Below are 24,406 nucleotides of genomic sequence, written 5' to 3' on the forward strand. Positions count from 1 at the left end.
GTCGTGGAGTTGCGGGCGGACGTCGAGGCGCGCAGCCGCTTAGTGGGGCAAGGGCCAGCAGGGCGAACAGGGGTCAAACATCCATGTGCCCATAGTCGATTGCGGAGGAAGCTACATCAACATTGCAGTACACGCAGACGATATGCGTAGTTCTTGTTTCATATTTGAATTGGGAAATTGACAATGGGTATCTATATATATCGAGCAACCATCGTTGGCCTCATTAATCCTGGAACGCCGCGCTAAGCCTTGATCAATGCTAATATTATCTTACAAGAAGTCACATGGCCATCACTCGATGCTCATCTTCATCAAGCCGTCGTTGGTATCTGTCATGCCCTGCAGACCTATCCGCTTTGGGCCCAGTGTCGGCGTCATGCTCATGCTGCCTCCACTGTTTGATCGCTCACCGTGTGACTGACCGCTGATCGATGTCTCTCGACTGGCTTTAGCATTCGTGCCCCAAAGACTGCTGTCTCTCTGTGCGGGCGACTGCGAGATGACCGGGCTGTTGTGAACACTGAGTCCTGGCGAGACTGCACGTCGTTTGATTGAGGCTTCGTCAAAGTCATCGTCTCGTCGGCGTTTGTTCGACTTTTTCAAGGCCTCAGCTGCTGTGGGGGGCTGCATGGGACCTGGTGTAGATGCTCGGGATGCTCCACCATTCATTGAAGGCGAGTCCATGTTCATGTCCTCGCTCATTGCGGATGATTCTGCGCGAGGGAAGGATGGCGGTGGAGTGTGTGCGGCGCGTTGGTTCCAGAAGCCGTTGCTTATCGAGTTGCGACCACTGTGAAGACTACCAAATGCACCGAAAAGTCCCTTAGACGTTGATCCGTCCAGACTCATGTTACTCTCGCTGCCCTCTTCTGGCACACCCTCGAGCGGACCGTCCAGTCCTGGTACTGTGGGTAGTAGATTGGGCGATGATTGCGCTGTATTAGAGGGCCGCTCCAGATCCGTGTCGCTCTCTCTCACTTGTCGGATGATCTCGGCTTCGCGGCGGAACTCGCTATCAACAGGTGCAGCTTCTTCGAATAGCTCCGCTCGGATGCGACCGAATTGCCTCGATTTGGGCTAGTAAAGTTAGCATCTGATGTCTGCGTGACAAGGGAAGTACACACCAGTAGATTGCCTCTCCGTGTGACAACCCGCCTCACCACACCTGGAGTCTGTGGCAGATTCCCGCCCTCATCTCCGCTGTCATTACCAGACGAGATGTGAAGGTCGTTGGCAAAGAGCGACAGGCTCTCTCGTCGTGATCCCGCTTTTCGCATAGCCGCTTCTCGCGCAAAGTAACCCGTGTCTTTGCCGTTTGGCGGCGATGCTGGCCCAGGGCTTGCCATGGAGCTGTGTCCGCTGGCTGAGCTGGAGCTCTTCCGGCTGCGACCCTTGCGCAACCTTGCCCTATGCATGCTCGCAAAGTTGGGCTGTCCACCAGGCGAGAACAAGTTCGACCACGCGTTACCGGTATTGAGTCCTGGGAAGAGAGTGTTGGTCTTCGCCTGCGGGGTCATGATCATGGGGTCGTCGTTGTCCTCAGGGTCTAGTGGATCCACCTCGTCCGAAGAGCTACTAGAGTCCTCTGAGCCCATCATGTTGATGCTACCGACGGAGCTGGACGGAGCTGTTCTATCGCCATGGCTCCAGCCCCCTTGCATGCTCACATTGGGCGAGTCGAGCAGCATCGAGTTGGAGCGAGGCTTCCGCGGCGGTATCTTGATGCCCTTCTGCGTGATGGTCGGCGAGGAATCCGGCGAGGATTGGTCGGGGAGGGTCGAGTGGTGGAGGTTGGTGCAGGCTCTCGAGAACTCGGCACCGCGCGACCGTCGGGGCAGCACAGAGGCAGGCGACGCGTACGTGTTGCGCGAATCTAGCTGGGGCGAGAGGGGCACACGGGCAGCGAAGTGGGCGGGACTGGGCATGGGCGACTCTCGCGCAGGCATTTGCAGCGACAGGCCTCGCGAGAGGAAGTCGGGTCGACGCGGTGTGCTGGGGCTGGCGACGATGGTCTGATCATCTTTGGACATGCGAGCGGGTTCGCGGAACTTCGGAGAGGGCTCAAGACGGGGCGTGCTGTCCGAGAGCGACCGTGCTTTGGGCGAATTCGTCTTTGACGGCGTTGTCGCCAGTTGAGGTTGCGACTCCATCATGGCTCCCTCGCCCTGTTCGGCGGTACTGCGCTCGCTACCGATGTCTGGCGTCATCGTCAACATTGAGGTGGAAGGTTGATATCACAGGAAGCGACCTGAAACGCATTCTCTCAGCAGCGCGCTGTGATCAGAGTCAATTTGTCGGGACTGGTGAATGGCCCGTCCGTTGAACGTCAATGTCACGAAGCGGGGCCTCTCGTCACGTGCAAGCCACCGTCATGGGTGAACCATGCTGTGAGGCTTTACCTACAACCACGCCCTTTGAACATCTCTGAAATTGTAACTTTTGTAGCACAAGCTGTTTGCGCCAACTGTAGTATTATACGAAACGTATTAACAACTTCCATACGCCTTCGGTATGATGTTGATCATGACGCGTAGGTCACCCATAGATCACCCGTGCCTTCGTACCCCTGAACACTCTTTTCATGCTATTGCTAAGAGTCCACAATTCCTTGCACCCACTCAATGTCCTCCCAAGTTGCTTCCCAGATGTTGAGGACTGTCATTGTCCATTCTTTATCCTCGCGCTTCATGGTGCCAATGCAGCGGCAGATCCGCCCTTGCTGTAACAGTCTTCTGCTGTCGTACTCGAAGAGCTGCACGGACTTCCAGATAGCAGCATTGTACACTGCCTTGATATAGGGTGGTTTGGCGTGGAAGAGGTCGCAGAAAGTGAACTGCTGCTCTGTTTCAGTCCGGTCCGACGCGAGCACTCTGGCATACATCTCAATCATGATGTGCTTCCCTGATTTGGATGCCTGACAGCTTTGGTTGATCACTTCACCGATACGGAAACATGTTCTGAGCAGTAGGTTTGACGAGAGCCCGATGATGGGTGAGCGATCACGGACAGCCTCTGGAAATGGTGGCCTGACAAATGGTTTGCGTATTTTCGATGAACCTAGATCGCCAGTTGCGGCTTGCAGGCGCGTCGTGAGAGTGACCGGGGAAGTGAACTGCTTTGACACGGGCTGATAGGTCTTCTTGTTAGGACTTCTTTCATCAAGTATGATAGGGGCATCCGCAGAGGTGCCGGGAGGGTGATGCAGTCTGTCATCGCCCTTGTCCCTGGGCTGCACAGAGCGGTTCAAAGCAGGATTTGCAAGGTCAGGACATGTGTCGTCAATCTCGGATGTCAATGTGAGCAGGTCGTCATCGTTGATGTCAAAGTCGAAGTCGTCTTGCGTAAGCATCGAGTTCTCAATCTGATGTGGTACCAGGGACGCATCAACTTGTTCAGGTTCACTGGTATCAAAGTCGTTATCGTCGAAATCAAATTCGCAGAGTGCGGTCGGATGCTGCACAGGCAATGTAGCTACTGTATCCTGGCTAACATTTCGTATGGTTTCAGGACTCGCGAAACCATGATCTGTCACATTGCAGGCTTGACTGATACCGTCCTGGTGTGAAACCGCCGTTCCGTTGCCGGTTGTTGTCGATCGTTGGGTTTGCGCATCGTCAACAAATATGGACTGCGTTCTCGTCGACAGCCGAGCCTTAGATCTAGAGGTCGCGGAATTGCGTGTAGATTTTGTTACCCGAAAGCTCTCCGATACTCGATGTTGTTCGGGAAGTCCGTTTCCTTCCAGATTCACGCGTCTGTCATCTGGTTTGTTCCCTTGAGCGGCCAACCGAGGTCGCTTGCGTCGAGGTTTCGGAGGCGGGCTACTCGGTACTGCCGGCGAAGGAGCACGTATTTCGAGATGCGTTGGCTCGTCCGCGCCACCAAGACCAAGATAGCGCGCAACAGTAGAATTGTGTCGCCGTCGCTCGTGCACGGCAGCTCTCCGGCGCGCCTGGTTCTGCTGCACGGGTGCCGCGGTTGACGAGGGAGGCGTCGAAAACTGCGTCGAGGGCTGATTGATGGCCGTGAAACTAGAAGTTGACGAGCGAATGTGAGTGCATCTGCATACTTCAGGTTAGTTCAAGCGATATGAGATAAAAGCAACGTGTGGTGAGAGAGGGTGAGTGAGCGCGCGTCAGGTCTCTCACGCGTCATCACCAGTTCGTTCTCTCGTTGTCCCCGTGTCCCCATCGTGATGCAGCGCGTTCGATGCATCCATGCTGACTCTATGCGTGAAGCGACACGATATGGAAGCGGAGTGAGAGATGAGGTGAAGAGGGTTGGTGTGGTGGGTCGCGACTTCCATGGTCCCTTACTCAGCCCAAAGCCACCCCACTGCGGGGGGCTTGCGCCCGACCAAGCAACCATAGCTTCATCTTATCGCGTGCGCATAGGCAACCATTACTACTTAGACTTCCGCTACGAAGCTCTGCCACCAGCTCTGACATCTCTTCCTGCAAACCTTGCACCTCTCGTCAACACATGTTCCGTTGAACCCCGAGTGTTCTATTCTTATCTGTAACACCGGCTCTCTCCTTCCAGACCGACCCTCCGACCTTTCTCAGACCGTGGTGCAAACACCAGACCCTGATTCTGTCCAGATTCGTTCTGACAGCCAAGCAAACATCCTGTTCGGGGTGTTTTCTTTTTCTCGCCTCCCAAATATAGCAGGTCTTACCCTGAAGGGTCAAACAAAGCGACAAACGTACGATGCCTGTAAGTTCTTCTTCAGAATCGTTTCTCCTTAAGAGCGTTCAAATACCATGTTCTCTTCCGCAGCAGCCCCGTTTCATTCATCCTTCAAATTACCATTCCTACCATAGTCATGATTTCCCACGCTTCTTGGTACGACGGACAACCGCTTCTTTACGGAGAGACGCTTCGTAGAACATCTTCTTCGTATAGCAGTGCATCTTCTGAATTGCAAGCACTTCCTTTGTACCGCAAAAGTCTGTCATTGTCAAGCGAGTCGTCAGTCGAGGCGTCAATCGAACCCCCTCGCAAAACACTTCATCACCACAAGGATCCCAAAGCATACGCGGAACTTCCGATATTCGAAAATCCCTGCCCGCTATGCTTCTTTGAACACTGTCACATGGTACTAAGAACATGGATCAAACGTAGAAGCACGCTTTCTCGGCTGTCACGGTCCAAATCGATCGATTGACGAGTGAGCAATACGAGGAGAATGTAAGTCACCTCATCGAATCGCATATTTCATGCTGATCAATACAGGATGTCGGTGGTGTCGTTGATCTCATCGAGGTCATCCGCATCCAGGCATCTGGTCCTACGGAAGCAGCACGAGCTCTGCGAAAGAAGCTGTAAGTCAAATTTCCGCAAAACCACAATATGCACTAACAGGTCCGCAGCAAGTATGGCAATGTACATCGCCAGATACGCGCCCTTGTCATAATGGATGCTCTGATTCAGAATGCTGGAACTAGATTCCAGAAAGCGTTCGCGGACGAGCCACTTCTTGAGCGACTCCGCATCCTGGCTAGGGATGACACAGTCGATGCTGAAGTACGGCAGAAGGCCAACGTTCTGTTCCGAAGTTGGGCTGTCGCATACAAGGGAACGCCTGGCCTTGAGCGGATAGCTGCACTACACAAAGAACTTCCTCGTACCAAACGTCCTCAGCCACAACAATCTCGGATTGTGCGACAGCAAGATGCGGAAGCTGCGCGCGAGCGTGAGGAGCATTCGCAGTCCCCTCCTAGAAGCAGGCGACCGGAGCCACCCCACACGTCTTCTTCACGAACCACCACGCCCGTTGTCCTCGGTGCCGGTACCTCTCTTCCAACAACCTCACTGTTCAAAAGGGATAAGAAGGACAAGAAGAAGACCAAGGGGCAGCCGTTCAACCTCGAGAAGGAGAAGGGCCAGATGCTTGAGACAATGGCATCGGCAAATGTCGCCAGTACGAACCTACTGAACGGCCTGCAACTTATCAACCGAGAGCAACAGCGTGTCAGCGAGAACGCGGAAGTCATGCGACGATTTGAGACGTGCAAGCAACTGCGTCGCCAGATCCTGCGCTACATCCACTTGGTCGAGTCCGAGCAGTACATCGGTGGTCTTCTCAACGCCAACGACGAGCTAGTCAAGGGCCTTATGGCCTTCGAGCTCATGGACAAGAGCATTGACGACGACAGCGATAGTGATAACGAAGATGGTAACGTGTCTGCCGCTGAAGCAGCTATGGCGAATATGGGTATCAATGACTCCGCCCCTCCGAAGCCGCCTAGGCCCACGAGCATCCCCATGCCTCCGCAGCGCGTCGAGCCAGACAGTGAGCCAGAGGAGGATGAGGATGACCCGTTCGGAGACAGTAATGGTAAGACTACTGCAAACATTCTCTTTGGCCCAGCTAATGCGTCACAGCTGTTAAAACACCATTCGCAGAGAAGGGCCAACCGACGTGGAGAGACGTCTAGACATTGAACACATAACGCGAACGATATCTGCAAGTTCATGGCGAGACACGGTGTTGGGCTTTCCTCATCTCATGTTTAGCAATACCCTTTCCTACCGCTCCACCATCCAGATAGATCTCAATACAACATTTCCACACCATCTGCCATGCATTTCCATCTTCTGCATGCCCCGCGCGCGCCTCTGACCGAACGCGCGGCATTAGCCACGTTCACTGCCACGCGGGCGACGTCATGCAGCCCCTAGCGTCGGCCTGTCATTGGCCTAGCGCCACGCGCAGCATTGAAGCAGGGCTGGATGCCCTCTGCGACCGTATTAATCTCCCCTTTGCCTCCTCGATACCACTGTCTACTATCCCGCTACAACCCTCACCTTTCACGCACCTTCATCGCATAAACTGTGAGTCCAGCCCTGATCTCGTGGCTGCGAACACCGCTAACGTTATCGCAGCGCAACTCCGTCATCTCTCTGAACCAACAGTCACGAACCCGCGACCGTCAACCTCCGAGTCATAACACGTCGTCAACCCACTTGATCGTCGCATATTCATATCTCGCAATGCCTGCCTCTACCAACTCTGTCTCCTCGGCCGCCGGTTCGATCGTTAAGCCTCAGGGCGGAAAGTGCAGCTGCATCAGCACCGATGACTGCAGTTGCTGCTGCATTCCTTGCACCGTCATGTAGACGCGACGACAATATGAAGAGAACGCGAAGACAACATGAAGAGCCTCGTAAGGCTTCGACCGATGATAGCATGTGCGCGTGCGGGAGCGGTGACAGACGGCACGCGCGAGCCGATGGGCACGATAAGGGGAGGATGGCTGGCATAGGTGTTTTTGGGATATTTTGAGCGACCTCATCAGGTATAGCGAAAGCGATAACACGCGCTTAAGGCACTGAGGCTTTGAGAGCTCTGATTTGGGGCTTGGAATCTTTTGGAGTGTTGCATTGGATCGATGGCTTTATACCAATACCTGAATTTCGAATTACAAACTACGTTCATACACAAAATCTTGATCTGCCTAGCAATTATAAATGTGTTATGTAAACGCGTTCCTTGTAAATTGCCTCGCAGTCAACATCGTAGACATGCCTACTCTGAATTGTCAAGATACACCAGCGCCAAGCGGCCCCATCTGAAGCTAGTCCGGCAGCCAGGCAAGCAGGGCTGAAGCATGGCAGTTGTGGCGCGCTGGCGCGATGACATGGCGTCACCCAAGTACGCCCGAAGCCTATTGCCTTGTAAACCTCATTTCTGACATCTTAACCCCATTCTCACCGTCGCAAACTTATCCAGATCATATCTTTTCTTGTTGTACATATCGCGTTCTATTCGTAAGTCAGATTGCCATGGTTTGATGCATACGTTCGCTAATGGGTCTGATAGTGCTTGAGACGTCATCCCCCCTTGCGCACATCGAATCCTTCGTCTCCGCCCTTACAACTCCATTCGGTATCGCCTCGTCGCGCATCGCATCGCATTTATCCGCCGCGCAGTCTTCGCCGTATCCAGCAAATATGCCCGCGTCTACAACTTCGAGCACGACGTCTATCGTCAAGCCTGGTCCCGTCAAAGCGCCATGCTGGTGCGGTGATGATTGCCAGTGCTGCGTCATCCCATGCACTGTCATGTAGAATTCGATGATGGATAGAGGGACGATGAACATATATACCAGGGCGCTGCAGGAGTTACTTCGTTTGGATATATCGTTTGAGCATGCGCTTGGGAAAGAGCTGGATAAGAGGAGGAACGTGACGAGGCACGAATCACGCATCGCATTGCTTGCTATTTATTGCGCATCTTAGCGTTACGTGCTGTTATGAAATTATGGTATTCCTATATGCACCAAGTTTCTCATGGCAAACCTCTCGCTTTACTAGTCATTGGAGGATCGATCGTCTTCCTCAAGAAACAACACAGTCTCGCTAAGAAGCCGGCACCGACCTCGAAGACTTACTGCCAATTACACAGCTATGCAGGATCTCTTACATGTGACATTCCGCCACGAGCTTCCCTCACACGTTCGCATCGGCGTCACCTCTTGATCACACTCGACGGACCTTTCCAACCACATGCCGCCTTCACGGCTACATCAGCTCTTTTGACACCACATGACACACCGCCGTAGACTTGGATTCCGTGAGTATAGATAGCACGCAAGTGTACGAGAAGTTAAAGGAAGTGCATATGGCAGGAGATGCGAACAGCTAGCCTGTATTTGTGTTACAGAGTGAGTTCCGGCCCCCAACTCTTGCGGCGCAGCGAGGCAGACTCTTCATCCGCTGTGCCGCATGCGACCCGGCAAGGTGACAGCCACATCTTCAGGTACTAAACGGTTATGAATCTCCTTTCTGCGCTTATTCTCCACAAAGTCCAGCACGGGAGTCCATTCTGAGTTCATCTCAATGGCTCCAGCTGAGAGTTACGAGAAGGAGCCTCTCAAAACGCTGACACGGGAAGCACCACCAGCACGAACGCCAAACTCAGAATCACATCCACCGTTACACTCATCATGCACTCTACCGCGTCCTCCGTCTCCTAGCAAAACAACCAATAAACCACGGCATCCTCGGGTTCGTCGCAACAGACCACGCACTTTCTGGAACATACGCAACACAACAGCCATGCTCACGTGCCTCATTGGCATCCCATTCGCTTGGATTACCTACTTCTTCACACTCCCCTGGGTCATTCCCTCCGTACACTGGAGCCCCGTCCTCGCCTTTTTCTTTCTCCCGTGGTGGGTGTACACGGCTGCTACTCTTTGGAAAAGGTACAGGCGTTATAGAATGAATAGGACGATTACAGATGACGAGGCTGTCATTGGATTGTTGGATGCTGACGAGACTCTAGAGGATGGGTTGGATCTGCATGCTGTCGGGTATAAAGATAAGGATGAATTTGGGATGAGAAAATGAGAGGGTGTTGAGACAGTATCGCTTGCGGCGGTACACGCTCATCGATCATATGTTTGCTTTATGTACCACCTCATACAAGAGAAAAACTAAACACTTTGGAGCCTATATTAAGATGAAAGCATGCAACGTAGGCAGCCTAATAGTATCATAGGCTCTACGGTGTTCAACGTTTCCCTTGTGTCAGGTGGTACTAACGCCTTCATATATCTTGACGCCACTTAAACTAGGAAATCGTTTTTGGTTCGGGTTGCATATGCTGCCAAGAATATTTCGCCAAGATGAGACATCAAGTGGCGCAGCAAGGCAGATTCCCTAGCGCGCACCTTGTACGCTACTGTGCCGCATCGCGCAGGAACACCGAAAGAATAGAGTGCGCCTTTGACTCAGACTGCGGTCTGGTCCTAGGTTGGGCTTGGTCTTTAAGATTGTGCTTTGGTATACGGTATGATTGCGATAGCTTTGATGTTGTTCGCTGGAGTGTCTGGTGCGTCACCGCAGTACCGTGGCGCAGGAACACCGCCTCCCTCTACTCATATATTCCAAACACAACTTCCCTTGCTGCGTTTCCTGTACGAAACCATCTCCTCACTTCTCGTCGGCATTGGATCACTATTACAACAACATGTTTTCGCAAAAAGAACACTCCTTGCCACAGCCCTCGGTTTACAGCGAGAAACAGCCAGATGATCATCTACCACGATCCAACCCTCGACCAACTCTTTCAGGTTTTCGACAATGGTGGGACGAACTTGATCACTTTCGCTACGAAGATCAGCCACTGTCCTTCCGCACGTTCGGGTTTATTACCTACGACACGTTCCTCAAATACATTTGGCTGCAAGTTTTCCGTTGCCTCCTAATTCACCAAGGAGTCCGTCGTCTCTATCCTCCATTTCTATTTGCAATCGGGGGGACTATCATAGACTTGCTATGGAAGAAACTGGCGAAAGACAAGTGGAGAGTGAGCAGAACGATTGGGGATGACGAGGCAGACATTGGGTTGATGAAGAGGAGCGACTTATCGGACGGAAAGGTGGACTTTTATGCGGTACGGAGAGATAAAGATAGGGGAGTTGAGCTGGCGAAAAGTCAGGGATTCAATTGGAGATGGTGGACTGGACTTGAGACGGCGAGGAAACAGGGATGCGGTTGGAGATGGTGGGTCGCTTTTGGTCTGTGGCAAACTGTGTGCAATGTTGCAATGATGTTGACTGTGGCGTGGTGGCAATATCGAACGGATGTACGTGAGATGGCCCCAATTCGAGGCACCTAGGTACTCACGACAGCGTGTCTTATCCCAGGGTTTGACTGAAATGCACGTAAACCTCAGTATCTTTGATGAGTTTACGCGTGGTCACCCTCGCGCTTGAAGTTGCGCAACATGTAGTCTTTCCATTAACCTTCATCAATATTACTTAAGCTCACATACATCGGTTAGCGACAAGGACGACGCAAACGCGATTTCCAAATCAACAACTTTGCACGAACTCTGACCAAAAATGCTATTCCAGCACCGGTATCCGTTTGGGCGGGTTCTAAGAGTAACTCGACAGCGCACTACGCTCTTCCTCACTATTGTATTATAACTAGCTCTAATCTTGATTCCAATAGTTTAACCTTCTCCACATGCTGTCAAGATCTTGTGACCATGCCATGTGATCTTCGATTATCTGACGACGTGCTATGCCGTCTGAGCGGACTTCATGAGTTTCACATCAATCGAGGCTCCACACTCCATTGTGACTGATCAATGCACTGGAATTTAACGACCACCAGAGTGGTATCGTATGAAAGTGTCTTCCTTTTGATAACTCAGACCCGTTTTGTAGATAGAAACCGATTTTATTTAGCCCTGTCAAACGACACACTCATGTCCCTTGACTTGTTTGGCGGGCCGAGCAATGGCACCGCTTCCATTAATGACCCTGCGGGCTACCCTGGTAGCTACAAGGTAATAGATACACTGACTTAGTGTCGATGTGCGGCTGGTTAGGTTGTTGGATTTCGGAGGGAACTATCGGTTCCAGTTGATGGGGAAACGAATACTGCTGATCGATTGCGCTGGCTCCATCGCGTCTCTGGGCATCCACTCCCCCTGTCTTTCTTCTCGGAAACCAGTAGCAGTGAGATACACTGGTCGAGTGTCGTGGCCACGAAACGCGATGGGTATTTGCACCATCGCTGGATCGTATCTACCGAGCGACTCGCTCATGCGACGAGCGATTTGATCATGTAGTCCCCCTTCATCCATCCACTCCTGCGACATTACCGTATTGTCTAGAAGTAACAAGAACCGTGGAGTGCCCGGTGTATGCCATATGTCATCAACCCAATGCCCGCTCGAAACCAGACTGCGCAACTCCGACGCGCTGTCAAACCACGAGGATATCACTTCCGGAGTATGCTTTCGGAGCGCTTCAACAACGTCCCCAACCTTGACACCATTGTCATTGCGCACGCGCACGAGAAGATGCTTGTTAGAGAACTCGAAATCGTCCAAATCGTCGTTGAAACCGCGCTTAGTCTTACGGGTTTGATATAACCCGATTACTCGACAAGGCGGTTGAGATATGAACATAGGCCCTAGAAGGTCGAGCAAGCCTTGGGTGACACACAGCTCAAACAAAGAGTTCACTGAGCTGCTACCAGCTCGAAGAGCAATCTCAATCCTACCCATTTTGACCTTGGACCGCTGTCCAAATAAGGCACTGAAATAGGGATTGATGTTGAACTGACTAAAGTCGAGCCATAGGTCCTCCCAAGCGCAGACACAGGCTCACTGTGCTGATGCAAGAAGACTGAATTGAAAGTAACTTTCTGGTCCTCGTGCAAATCAACCAAGGCGCTTACGATAGCCGATGGAAGACAGGGATACTGTGTGTATCGCGCCGGAAGGTACAAAAGTTTCCCTCGCAACCGAACGGAAACTGTGGTTGGGATGTAGTTGGTGCGCCCATTTTCGACGCGTTGAGTAAGATGACTAAGTATCTGAGCAAAATTGTCGAGCTCGTCCTGGGTTGGTTCACACCACGCCGTGTAAGGTGTAGTGACGAGTGAAGCGTACTCCACTGGATTATTGAATGGATAAGCCTGCCAATATGAATGCCTGTGGCGGCTGCTGATGACCGACTTCGACGAGCGCCGCCAGACTCGCGACACGTTCCACGCCGACACCTGTGCCTCAGAACCCGCAAACTGGAGGATCATGTCGAGCAACTCAGGTATCTCGAGGACCCGATGTCCACGCGAGGCGTCCATACGGGTAGGTACACTGGGAATGTTGCTGCGCGCGGGGCGACGTTGATAGTTTGCGATGCGCCGATCGATGTGGAGCAAAGCACACCTGCGCCACTCCTCAAGCGCTTGCTGCTCCTCTGATGAATACGACATGGGCCCTCTCGGGCGCAGATTTGTCCTCTCGCGAATGGCAACCTTCGTAATGTCGATGTTCGCCCTTTTGGAGGGGTAGTGTGCTGCTGACAAAGCGCGTAGACGCTCCTGAGGCCCCATCGTCGACACATCGTTCGCGCGTGCGGTCGTGGTCATTTTAGAGGTAGGTTTTAAGTCGGCTGCAGGGGAGTGTAAAGAGAGAGAATCGAGATCTCTGTTGTGAAGTTGAGTCTTGCCGTTTGTAGACCGTGGGAAAGCTATGGCGCGATTCTTGCATGCAGCGGCTGCCTGATGCGGTACCACCGACCAGCGCCGCTTTCCATGGGTGCCACATATGCCCTACCAAACGACCTCCTCGCCACTATCTCGAATGCGCACTCTGCATTCATCACGAGGAACGAGCCAGTAGATTACTCGCCCTTGCATACTGAAGAACCTACGGAAACTCTTAGAATGCCCCAGAGGCAGCTTGCGACCTCTTCGCGCCGCGAGGGCTTAAGGCCAGTCGGCGCCGGCTGCGCTCGTGTCACCAACATGACCTTCAGGCACCTGCCCACGCCACCTTCTGCCTTCTACCAACACAGCACTTCTCGCGAGCAGAGGCTCACTAACCTATTAGCCGTCTCATTGGATACCGGATTGGTCGGGGTTTTTACTGCTTCGCGCAGTCCTCACCGCACCTCACTCAGCGACGGCTGACAAGAGGATGTGTTTTGTTACAGATCATTTCGATTCCGTTCCGATGCTACTTCGCTCCATGGGTAGCCCGATTTTCTCATACCTCGATCTCCACCCCTTCGCGCACATATCGCAGTGTGAAGTCCCTTGTACGGTACCGCCATCGCTTTCGATCATCTTCACACGGTCTTTTCGATTTACAGCCACCTTTGGGCCCCGTCCTCGTCCAAAGCCTGCAACATTCCTCATTCCGGATGCAATCTTCTCTTGGGATGCACGTCTCTATGGTATTCCTTGATCTGTTGGCTGGTCTTGGGCTACACGTCGGTGCGGTGTTGGCAGAGATATTACCATACAACTCATGATCCATTCTATTCTATTGTACATGCCTGCATCTGTGATGTGAGCTTCCGAATCCCCTCTACGGGCGCTTCTGTAGAGTTTTCGTTCTCCAAGGTGCGGCGCACTACTGTTGATGCTCTTTCCCCAGCGTGCTGCAACCGGCGGCGTTGTTTACACGCGAAACTGCCTCGTTGCCTTGCTGCCAAGCCTACCTTCTTTTGCGCGTCGTCTTCCATGTTTGCAATTGTTAAGAAGACCTCAAAAGATCTTCTCTCGAGTTTTTGAATGGCTTGGACAACTCTCTTGATCATGGCGCGGTCGTTTCCACTCACTTCGTCTTCGAGGCTCGCTGGAGAATACAGAAGGTGATGCTTGACAGTATATATAACCGACGGATGTTCGCAAAAGATCTGTATAGTCCGCAGTTTGACATCTGGCGGACATCGTTTCTTGATCGTGCTGGAAGCCAGACCGAGAGCGTGTAATATAGCAAGTAGCTCAGCTCTTTCGCGTGTCTTGACGTTTTCGGTCGGAAAGTTTGCGCGTGTAATGCCGTATCTACGCTCTTCGGTAGGCAGTAGTCCTGGCATCAAGTCGCCCGTTTTTGCGCATCTAGCCTGCTGTAAGATGCCGATACCAACACCCTGCGCTTTCACGTGGTCCACGGCAGTATGTAGCAGCAAATCCAACTTGACCTTTTCTGGGCATACGGTGACCATTGTGTTGCGCTGATAGCGGTAGATTCTCGATATTTTGTTTCGTTATGTGTTGAGTGCAGTGAGAAATTGAGCGAGACGACTTTTGCTTGGGCAAACAACGCTGAACTAGCGAGATGACTGTACCATGGTTGGGATTTGCCTCATCCGCTCTATCAGAACAACATGGTCATCAACGCTCAACACATGCTTATTCGGCTATATGGGCTAGAAGAATCTAACCAAAATTCATATGAGATATGCCTCAGTCACCTTTCTTTCCCGACTCCTCATCATCAACCTTTTTCTCTCGTATCAGCCTTCCTAATAAAGGGAGTCGGCGCCCCGATTTTACTATCTTCGTCGTCAGTCGCTTAAGCGCAATGAATCTCCTCCATACAACAAGCACCACCAGGGTCAGACCTATCGTAACCACGAAGTACAGATACACCCAATGTGTCACCTTCGTGCCGTTATTGTCGGGAGAAAAGTCCCAGAATGTAGTACTGAAAAAGGTTGCGACAAATGTTCCGGGCAGAAAAATGAGAGTGATCGCCGTGATGAGTCGCATATCGGCGCCGTACCGGTGGTTGAGTTGGTTGTCTCTCTGCTGAAGTTGTGCATGAACCTGTAATCATAAGCCTAGGGTTCTAATAGATGTTGCAAGAGAAATATGTACCGTTTGTGTCATAGACTGGACAAGTGTATTGCCTCGTTTTGTATCGAAGCCGATACCTTCCGAGCACGCTCGGAAGTACACCATTTGCTCCTGTAGTTCGGTGGAGACACTAGTGCGATATCCATCAGGTAGGGCCTGGAGCTGATCCTCTATGCAGTTGAGTGCCTCGACATAATTGGAGCAGTAGTACTGGATATTTGCTATATGAGCCGACAATACGTTTAGGCGTTGAGGTATCCGTGTGAAGTTTGCCATTTGATTGAATGCAACCTCGTGATTCTCATCGTCAAAGCCCATGGTCTCTTCTAGCTCTGAACACTCCTCGGAGGTTTCTTCTTGCATTGACTGCAAGGCACTTAAGCTCGTTGAGAGTAGAATGATCGGGAAGAAAAGCGGGTTGGACCCAAAGCTCTGGGCGTGTTGAAGTTGTCCCATGAAACGAGCAATGTAATCCTCTTCTACGAGGCACACCCCGAAGGTCCGTCGCATTGGGCTATTGTACATGATTGTAGTCCTGGTGGTGATGAAATTATGGGCAACCCCTGAGAATTTCGGTAAGCATAGATAAGCAGCAAGTGAAACGATTGGTCGGCAGGTTCAACACGTTGCGCTTGACAACCCATCAGAGCCAACTCACCTCTCCAATGCTCATCATCCAGAAGAGGAGAGAAGGCCATCGACACGTTTGGACCACTTCCCAATGTAGGAACGTAGCTGTATGGGAGTTGCCAGCATGCGCGCAGAGCTTGAATAGCATCCATTGAATACGGGACAACGCTCGGCCCAGCATCGACGTTTGGAACGACAGTCATGAGGCTTCTAAGGGTTCAGCGAAAACTACATATTGGAAGTTTGTAATGCTAACAGTTCCAGAGACCATTTCGTACCCGGACTCGATCCGGCCGTTTCCGCACACAGCGCTGGTATGTTACTGTCGCGTACTGACTTTTCGCTGTATTTGATGCCTTCCTATATATCCTCAGCTGTGTCAAGATCTTTTGACTGTACGTGCACTTACGCTGGTCTCACACATTGAGACTATGAGATGTTTGTCCTGCGGAATCAAGTCTTCTGGATGTCTCTTCCAGTGCCCATACCTCCATGGAAGAGGATCTGCTGCAGCCATCGCAGTTTTGCCGGCCGATGGGATCAGGTATGCAAGCTGTGAACGCTTCGACAAAAGAGCGGAAAGGGTGTGTTAAGTACGCGAGGTAAGCGTAGACCAGACCCGAGATACAAGCATTCAGCTTATGCCGGATAGAGGCGAGTGCAAGCCATCGCAGGGTGATCGGTAAAGTTTCGACGAATAGAAAGGCTACCAACCCAGCTTCGCGTAGCGAGCACACAAGGCTGAACAAAGTTGTGATGGTCACTAGTAGTGGCTAGGAATGTGTTGCATACATATATTCAGACATCCAAAGAGTAACCAGTTGCTGAAACGGTGTGTACCTCTATATTGATGATATTTTGAAGATGCGACACGAATGCTGGAGACCCCTGGTACGTGCCCAGCTCTTGATTACATGACAAATAGAAGCCATGTGATCTGAACGCCGCCTATCGGCAGCGCAAGATGTTGCAAAGAGCCAGGGATACAAGTTCTGCTCCCTATTAATGGAATGTAGAGCATGGCTGCGCAAGAGTGAGATGATCCCCGTGGCGCGCCTTGACCCCCAAGGCTGACTCCGGCTAAAGGGTGGCAGTCGATATGCAGTCAATAATATCATTCAGGCGGCGGAACGACGCCAGGTGTCATCGTAGCCATACTTGAGAGGCCTGGCTGGATTGCGTGATCGAAGGACGGCTTTTCAACATCTTCTCATGGTCTTCCGAGACGCGTCGCGGTCGCGAACCTGGTAGCGTAGGAACGAGAGAATGTCATTGCTACTCCCCTTGCACTTGCGTTATCATGTCGTGGAAGAGGGTTATGTCACTGTAGAAGATGGGTCGGGTCCATCAGAGAGGTTCGATAACCAGGGTGGTACGGTTTTGATTGCCATAGCTTGGAGCGCACCTGCTTACGTCATTGATTACTAAGAAGTCAAAAGCACCTGCCTGCCCACACATCGTCTCGGGACACGGCCAGTCACGAATACATCACACAACGTCAATCGCGAACTTCTATCACGCAGCTTTGGGAACAGGTAAGGGACGTACATGCCACATTTTCCTCACTAGGAGTACGTTTGGGATAAGCCGCTGGGGAACACACTCAGGATCGGTGTACTCCTAATTCATCATCCTCATCCACTTTCCATGCAGCATGATCGATTCCATGGCAACCACGATCTTCCCGTGACATCTTTCTCTTCAGTTCTCCTCTGCGACAACAGGTTGATCCCGCACACTCTGGAACCACCTATTCAAGTCCTCGAAATGCTTCTCCAGCTTGCTATCAACGCTCTCCGCGACTGGCGATGGCGACGCGTTGGAGTCTGAGGTACTGGAACCCGGTGATAGAGTCCGAACGTTCGACGCGTCCTGCGCACGCTCTAGATCCTCTTCCGCCGCATCCACTAGTTGATCGATCTCCTCCGGTAACAAGCCCTCGCGATCGAGTATGTCCTTGATCTTCTCCGCTACTGCAATCTGTAGCCTCGCCGTGGACTGCCGCTGTTTGAGCGTGACAGCAAAGTTCTCCAGAGACTCCGTAAGACCGTTGTTATCGTTCATGATGCGGTTGCCGCAGTTCCTCTTCGCACCCTTGACTTTAGGCGGCGCAGCCATGGTCTTCGCTTTCTTGGTAATGAGCTCGACGTAACCGATGAGAGTTCCGTAGTGATCCAGGTATGCTTGATAGTATTCCAGACGCATTTCATTTAATTTTTGGTGGAAGGCGCGGAAATAGGTCGTCCTGTACGCCGCGGTTTGGTCGGACGCTTCCTCGGCCTCTTGCAGCGCTTTCTCACAGGTATGTGCCATGTTGAGTGAAAGCCGGGCCAAGTCTCTCATTCTGTCAACGATCTTCTCGTACGATCCTACTATCCGTTCCAGATAGGCCTCGGAGGTGACTTCTATGAATACCATAAAAATGATGGGAATGAGGAATTGGCGACCTAGGAGCGAAGATGCGGGCTGGATGAACACAACGTGGATCAGTGTGTAGAGAACAAGAAGCAACAACGCGCCTGGCGAGAAGTAGCGTCGTTTATGCGGCGATGTGTTAGCAAGTCTGCGCAGGACCTGATCGAGCTCGTCCATCATCGCATTCTCGATCTTTTGAAGCGTCTCATCATCTTCCGAGGTGAGCGTGTCTTTGTTGATGTTGGGATCCATGGCAAGCGTCTTCGGGGTTGAACATGGGGCAGGTGTAGACATTGCGCTCGTTGCCATCGCTATCTTTCCTTGGGATGACTCGTGGTGTGGTAGCATTATGCGAAAGATCACTGGCTACGACAGAATACCTCTTCATATAGGCGATAGGGTGGGCAGGATTATACTACGTCATTTGCTGTTTGTTGTTGACATCCTACCCATCAATCAGGCAACCACGTTACATGACCCCACGTAGTTTGCCCAGGGGGCCTTGCGAGAAAGAAAACGCCATCGTATCTCGGGAAACTGCGACTGGGTGTCAACTGTCAAGCGCTTGTAGGAAAACATCCGCTACTGGATGCGCGACTTCATGAGAAACAGTTGCTATGATAAGTGAAGTGTACGAAACGCTCGCACACATATAACATTTCACCGCTCCCCTACTTATGTATGCGCCACGTCTAATCTGGTCCCCGTCCTACACCTGTTCCTGCTCCTCAGCCCTATCCACCTTCCTCAAATAATTCCTAACCCTCCAATCCCCCTCACAATACCTCTCCAGCCTCTCCCTATGCCCATTCAACCTCACTTCCAACCCAGAATCGACCCTAGCAGGAGCAGCAGAATTCTTCACCAGATCTTCCAAGTGCATCAAATATCCATCTACCACCGCCGCCTTCTCCAGATCGCCTTCTGCCTCGCGGATAAAGCCATCAGCTCCCTCATCTTTCAATGCGCGTGTCGTTTTCGAGTACAGGATCTTCTCAATACTCTCAGCTATGTTCAGTCGCATTTGTGTTCTTGATCGCATCATGTAGACCTTATCGAACGGGATATCTAGCGCTGGAGAGTCGGGGGTCTTGGTGTGGGTTCTGGATAGATGTTCTAGGAAACTGATGGTGCTGCTTTGGTGCTTGTGGAGGGATGTAAAGTGCCTGAGACGGGCTTCGTTGATGCGTTGTCGATGCCTGCTATGTTCTTCTTCCCTTTCTTGGATGCACCCAGAGAGCTCCTCCGATAACGCCTTCTTCTCGTCTTGTAATCCCTTTACTGTATCCGCATTTTCTCTTAGAGTTCTCTTCTGCGCGTCGATGGTTTTTTGCAGGCACTCGATTGTGATGGCGAGGACACAGATGAATATGTTTGGCAGGAAGAATGCAGGAGCCAACTCAGCCAAGATGAAGACATCGCTCGTGAAAAGGCCGGCGCGGAAGTGGAGCAAGCCGTATATGGTGGGTGCCCATATTGTGAACTGCACAAACATGCTTTGGAGATACTCAAGCGTAATGTAGCCAGCAAACTGGGACTTTCGAGGCACTTCCGTGGTGGTTGGGACGTCGGTATCCGTGGCGGAGGACTCTTCTCTTGTCGCTGTGTGACCGACGCTTGGCTGAGTTTGATGATCGGGGTTCATAGTTGCGCTTGAAGAAATCGAGAAGACTAACCAATTAGACCGTTCTGTATGATGAGCTACGAACAGTCGCGGAACGACGGAGACAATATACTAATGCACTGTTTGCGCAGAAGTAACGCACAAAGCGCTGCCCGGTTTGCGCCTCGCAATCTCGCAGTCTATTATTTCGGAAGCCAAACAAAGCCTAGAAGGTTCGTGAAACCGTTCGCCTAAACTTGCGTACAATTGATCATCCTCTTCGACACGACTATTCGACAACCTCATCAAACCCCAGCCCATCCAAATTACCCAAAAACTCCATATTCCCCTCCCCAGCCATAAGCGCATCAACATCAATGCCTCCACTAGTAAGATACCTCGCACTAACCCCCGTATTAATCCTCTGACTAAGCAAATGCTTGAGTTCCGCCCGTAGCGCCTGCATCTCTCCCTTCGTCATCTCACTCGCCTCCTTCTCCTTCTTCTTACGGCCACTACCGCGGCCCCTCTTTCCAGGTGCTTCCTTCTCAAACTCTTCACTGTCGTAGTCTACGCCTAGGTCCTCAGCTGCGCGGCGTAGTACATCGTCTTCGCTGTGTTTCTTTTCTTTCGCGATGACGGTGTCGGCGAGGCGTTTGGAGATGGTGGCGCGGGGCTTGAGGCGAGAGACGATGCGGCGGTCGATGTCTAGGGTGCGGATGAAGAAGGCGGTTTTCTTTGATTTGGGGGCATCGCTGGCGCGGGCGTGCACTTTTGCGACGAGGCGCCGTACGCCGCCGACTTCTTCGGGGGCGCAGATGAGAATGCTGGCTCCGGATGCGTCGGCTCGGGCGGTACGTCCCGAGCGGTGGACGTAGGTGTCGGCGGCGCGGGGGAGATGGTAGTGGATGACGAGGTCTATCTTGGGGATATCGAGACCTCTGGCGGCGACGTCTGTGGCTACTAGTATTGATCCTGGTCGTTCTTTGAAACGTTCGATGGACCGTAAGCGGGCTTTCTGGGGCATGTTGGAGTGTAGGGGTAGAGCGGGGAGAGCCAGATTCGTCAGGAATGGCGTGATGCGACGTACTGCCGAGATGGAGTTGGTGAAGACGAGAGCGCGCTTTTTGGTGTAGAACATCAGTAGTGAGTAGAGATAGAGATCTTTCTCAGGTCCAGCACATTCGATAAGCCCTTCTTGTAGCCTGCTCGCCATCTGCGAAGTCGGGTTGGCATCGATGAACATTGGCTTCTCCTCGCGGAACTGAAGTTTCTTGAGTAGATACTCCATCGATTGTTGTTGGTTCATGAGATCTCCACCGCCATACTTCTGCTTTCCAGCGAGCTTGTGCTGCAGTTCCTTTCCGAAGGTTGCCGAGAACACAAGAGTTTGGCGTTGAGATTCTGGCGCGTCTTCCGTGTTGTCATTCTCATTAGGCTCATCATCAGGCTCTAGGACCTTGAGAATCTCTCCCATTTCTTTGAAATGGCCTTGACTCAACAGACGATCAGCCTCGTCTACGACCAGGAACTTGATTTGCTTGAATTTGGGTAGTACTCCCGAGCCACTGCTCATAACTTCCCACAGTCGTCCTGGTGTTCCGACAACGATATCGGCCTTTTCTAGTTGCCTGCGTTGCTTTTGTACGGACAGACCACCTGTGATGGATGCAATGTACGGGGAGTCGAAATCACCCTTCGCGCAAAGGGCGATCAAATGATCATTGATCTGATGCGCAAGTTCACGTGTTGGCGCAATGATCAACGCGATGGGCGCCTTGTCTTCGGGCTCTTTGGGTGTCGACCGAGCAGCAAGGTATGTCTCGACGATCGGGATACCGAAAGCGAGTGTCTTTCCTGAACCTGTCGAAGCCTTACCGATAACATCCCGCCCAGACATGATCTCGGGTATAGTAGACGCTTGGATACTGGTAGGTTTCGAGAACTTCAGCTTCGCCAACGCACCCAGCATCTCTTCGGAGAGGTCGAGTTTAGCCCATGCGCGCACATCTGTCTCGTCATCGTCGTCATCGGCGTGGTTCGCCAATATATCCCAAGCGCCAGGTCCGAAGGTTTCGCCGTCTTCGCGGTCTTCGATATCGGAGGGTTCGTTGTCCTCGGCATCCTCCTCCTCTTCGACCTCATCTGGTGTCGGCAGTTCTGCCTTGGCCTTTTCCTCTTCTTCCCTCTTGAGCTTTGCTTCCTTGGCCCTCTTCTTCTTCTCAGTCTTTGTCAATTTCTTCACCTCCGGCTCGCCGTTGGTAGCGGTTGCGCCAGCCGTATCCTTAGCGTCTGCACCCGCAGTTTGCTTAAGTATCCCAGTCGGCGCATCTTCCTCGTCGCTGAAACCCTCCCACGCGACCTCCTCATCTGCTTCCTGCAGTTTCTTGCCTACACTCTCGTCTTGTCCTACCACCTTCTCCTCGTCAAAGGTAATCTGCTCCAAGCGCTTTTGCTCGTCCTCCTCCCGTTGCCACGCTTCCTCGACATCCTGTGCCACCTCATCTTCCGTCTTTGTAGTCTCAAAGGTAAGATTGCCAGTAACCGGATCCTTCACAATCTCAACATCTTCAATCTCTTCAAGTCCGTAGAAACCCTCTGTATCCTCCAACCGATCGGGCATCTCCACAGTCTTCCATCCCAGCTCGTTGAGTTGGACTCGGCGCTTGGGTCTCGTGGACGGCGGAAGAGGTTTGGGGAAGTCGTCGAGTTTTTGACGTTTGGGTTTGTGACCCTTATGCGACGCTTGTTTCGGGGCGGGATTGGGGCGCTTCATGGTGGGCTGTGGTGCGATTGAGGTTTGTCGTGGGTTGGATGCGCGCGCCGTGAACTTTTTGGAAAACTTGTCGGCCTTCGGGAGTCCGCTCGCCCCACTTTTGTTCTAGCCCACTTGCGCTTTCCCACACTTCACGTGCGAATGACTCGCACTCATCGATTGACGTTTTCTTGATCGGCAATGACAAGAGATACGCATAAGACATAGAAAGAGCAGGAACACGCTGACGAGAAAATTCTATTCAGACGTGGTTGGCACATCTTCACAGAAGCCTCGCACTCTCCCATCGCCCTACCTGCAGTGCGAGAACTACACAGCCCACCAAACCTACATCTCAAGATCAGAAGTTTGACGTCAATCGACGTCAATAACATCCATCCAAAATGGGCAAATCCTCAAAAGACAAACGAGACGCCTACTACCGCCTCGCCAAAGAAGAAGGCTGGCGCGCCCGCTCCGCCTACAAACTGCTCCAACTAGACGAAGAATTCAACCTCTTCGAAGGCGTAACGCGCGTCGTGGACCTCTGCGCCGCACCAGGAAGTTGGAGTCAGGTTCTCTCGCGCGTGCTGATAAAGGGGGAGAAGTTTGGGAGAGCGGGGTGGCAGGATAAGCAGAAGAATATGCGGGATTATGTTTTGGGCGGTAGTGGGGAGAAGAAGGAGAAGGAAGATGGGGGAAAGCAAGAGGTGGGTGTAGAAGGAGAAGTGGAAAAGAAGGTAGAGGAGAAGCCAGATGAGAAGCCAAAACCAAGGGAAGGAGTCCGCATCGTAGCCATCGACCTCCAACCCATGTCCCCCCTCGAAGGCGTAACAACCATGCGCGCAGACATAACACACCCCTCCACCATCCCCCTCATGCTCAAAGCCCTCGACCCAGACACCTACGACCCCACGCATCCCACACGCTCCTCCCCCGTCGACCTCGTAATCTCCGACGGCGCCCCCGACGTAACCGGCCTGCACGACCTCGACATCTACGTCCAATCGCAACTCCTCTGGGCGGCCCTCAACCTCGCCCTATGCGTCCTCAAGCCCGGCGGCAAATTCGTAGCCAAGATCTTCAGAGGCAAAGACGTAGATCTGCTGTTTGCGCAGCTCAAAATCGTGTTTGAGCGTGTGAGAGTGGCAAAGCCGAGGAGTAGTCGGGCGAGTAGTATTGAGGCGTTTGTGGTTTGTGAGGGGTTTTGTCCGCCCGAGGGGTTTATGGCGAGTTTGGAGAGGCCGTTGGGGGCGGGGACGGTGTTGCCGCAGCCGCCAAAGTCAGATGATGCAAAGTCGGAGAAGAAAGTCACAAGTCGAGTTAGGGAGGATGGTGCGATTGAGATTGATTTAGGGGATGAGACGGACGATGAGGATGATGTTGAGGAGGGTGGTCGGCGGTGGATAGCCCCGTTTCTGGCTTGTGGCGATCTGTCGGCGTATGATTCGGATGCGACGTATCATTTGCCAAAGGATAGGGTTAGTCTGGATCCTGTACAGCCGCCTACTGCGCCGCCGTATAAGAGGGCGTTGGAGATGCGGAAGTTGGCTGGTGGAGCGTATGGGAAGACGAAGGGGAGGGCAGAGAAGGCAGCGTCATGATAGAGGCTAGATACCCTTTCGGAGTTATCAAACATCAGGCGGATACTTCAGCTCATGGTCCAGTAGGACGAAGGAAGAAGATCCTTCGCAAACAGGGAATTCAGCAGTAGTCACGCAAATGAGAACATTTGAACTTGAAGCTTTATTTCTGTATACAACAGCTAAGCATATCCCCTTTTAGGTAGTCCAAGATGAGTAGTAGATGCTTCTCCCATATTGAATGAACATCGCTCCCACAAGATCACCTTAACCCCGAAATATGCCCAAAGCTTTTGATAG

At 52.2% G+C, this 24,406-nt stretch overlaps 7 protein-coding genes across 7 annotated transcripts; 2 read left to right on the plus strand and 5 right to left on the minus strand.

Annotated features, from left to right (window-relative positions):
* Positions 1–291: 291 nt before the first annotated feature.
* Positions 292–2,216, minus strand: J4E87_006476 (uncharacterized protein; the record flags this gene model as incomplete). The annotated part of the gene is made up of 2 exons (XM_049378081.1): positions 292–1,077; positions 1,125–2,216. 2 exons carry the CDS (start codon positions 2,214–2,216, stop codon positions 292–294), a joined length of 1,878 nt encoding a protein of 625 aa, XP_049232273.1.
* A 374-nt stretch (positions 2,217–2,590) lies between these two features.
* On the minus strand, positions 2,591–3,349 carry J4E87_006477 (uncharacterized protein; the record flags this gene model as incomplete). The annotated part of the gene is made up of 1 exon (XM_049378082.1): positions 2,591–3,349. One exon carries the CDS (start codon positions 3,347–3,349, stop codon positions 2,591–2,593), a length of 759 nt encoding a protein of 252 aa, XP_049232274.1.
* Positions 3,350–4,710: 1,361 nt separating this feature from the next.
* J4E87_006478 (uncharacterized protein) lies at positions 4,711–6,440 on the plus strand (the record flags this gene model as incomplete). Its single annotated transcript, XM_049378083.1, has 5 exons — positions 4,711–4,716; positions 5,125–5,190; positions 5,236–5,324; positions 5,373–6,340; positions 6,388–6,440. The coding sequence occupies 5 exons, from the start codon at positions 4,711–4,713 to the stop codon at positions 6,438–6,440; spliced, it is 1,182 nt and encodes a 393-aa protein (XP_049232275.1).
* An 11,011-nt stretch (positions 6,441–17,451) lies between these two features.
* On the minus strand, positions 17,452–18,459 carry J4E87_006479 (uncharacterized protein; the record flags this gene model as incomplete). The annotated part of the gene is made up of 1 exon (XM_049378084.1): positions 17,452–18,459. One exon carries the CDS (start codon positions 18,457–18,459, stop codon positions 17,452–17,454), a length of 1,008 nt encoding a protein of 335 aa, XP_049232276.1.
* A 415-nt stretch (positions 18,460–18,874) lies between these two features.
* J4E87_006480 (uncharacterized protein) lies at positions 18,875–19,810 on the minus strand (the record flags this gene model as incomplete). Its single annotated transcript, XM_049378085.1, has 1 exon — positions 18,875–19,810. The coding sequence occupies one exon, from the start codon at positions 19,808–19,810 to the stop codon at positions 18,875–18,877; it is 936 nt and encodes a 311-aa protein (XP_049232277.1).
* Positions 19,811–20,057: 247 nt separating this feature from the next.
* Positions 20,058–22,544, minus strand: MAK5 (ATP-dependent RNA helicase; the record flags this gene model as incomplete). The annotated part of the gene is made up of 1 exon (XM_049378086.1): positions 20,058–22,544. The coding sequence occupies one exon, from the start codon at positions 22,542–22,544 to the stop codon at positions 20,058–20,060; it is 2,487 nt and encodes an 828-aa protein (XP_049232278.1).
* Positions 22,545–22,927: 383 nt separating this feature from the next.
* J4E87_006482 (uncharacterized protein) lies at positions 22,928–24,127 on the plus strand (the record flags this gene model as incomplete). The annotated part of the gene is made up of 1 exon (XM_049378087.1): positions 22,928–24,127. The coding sequence occupies one exon, from the start codon at positions 22,928–22,930 to the stop codon at positions 24,125–24,127; it is 1,200 nt and encodes a 399-aa protein (XP_049232279.1).
* Between the last annotated feature and the right edge of the window lie 279 nt (positions 24,128–24,406).

This window comes from Alternaria ethzedia (assembly GCF_023757985.1).
Source record: "Alternaria ethzedia strain BMP 0044 chromosome Unknown scaffold_15, whole genome shotgun sequence".
In the NCBI taxonomy this organism is placed as follows: Eukaryota; Fungi; Ascomycota; class Dothideomycetes; order Pleosporales; family Pleosporaceae; genus Alternaria; species Alternaria ethzedia.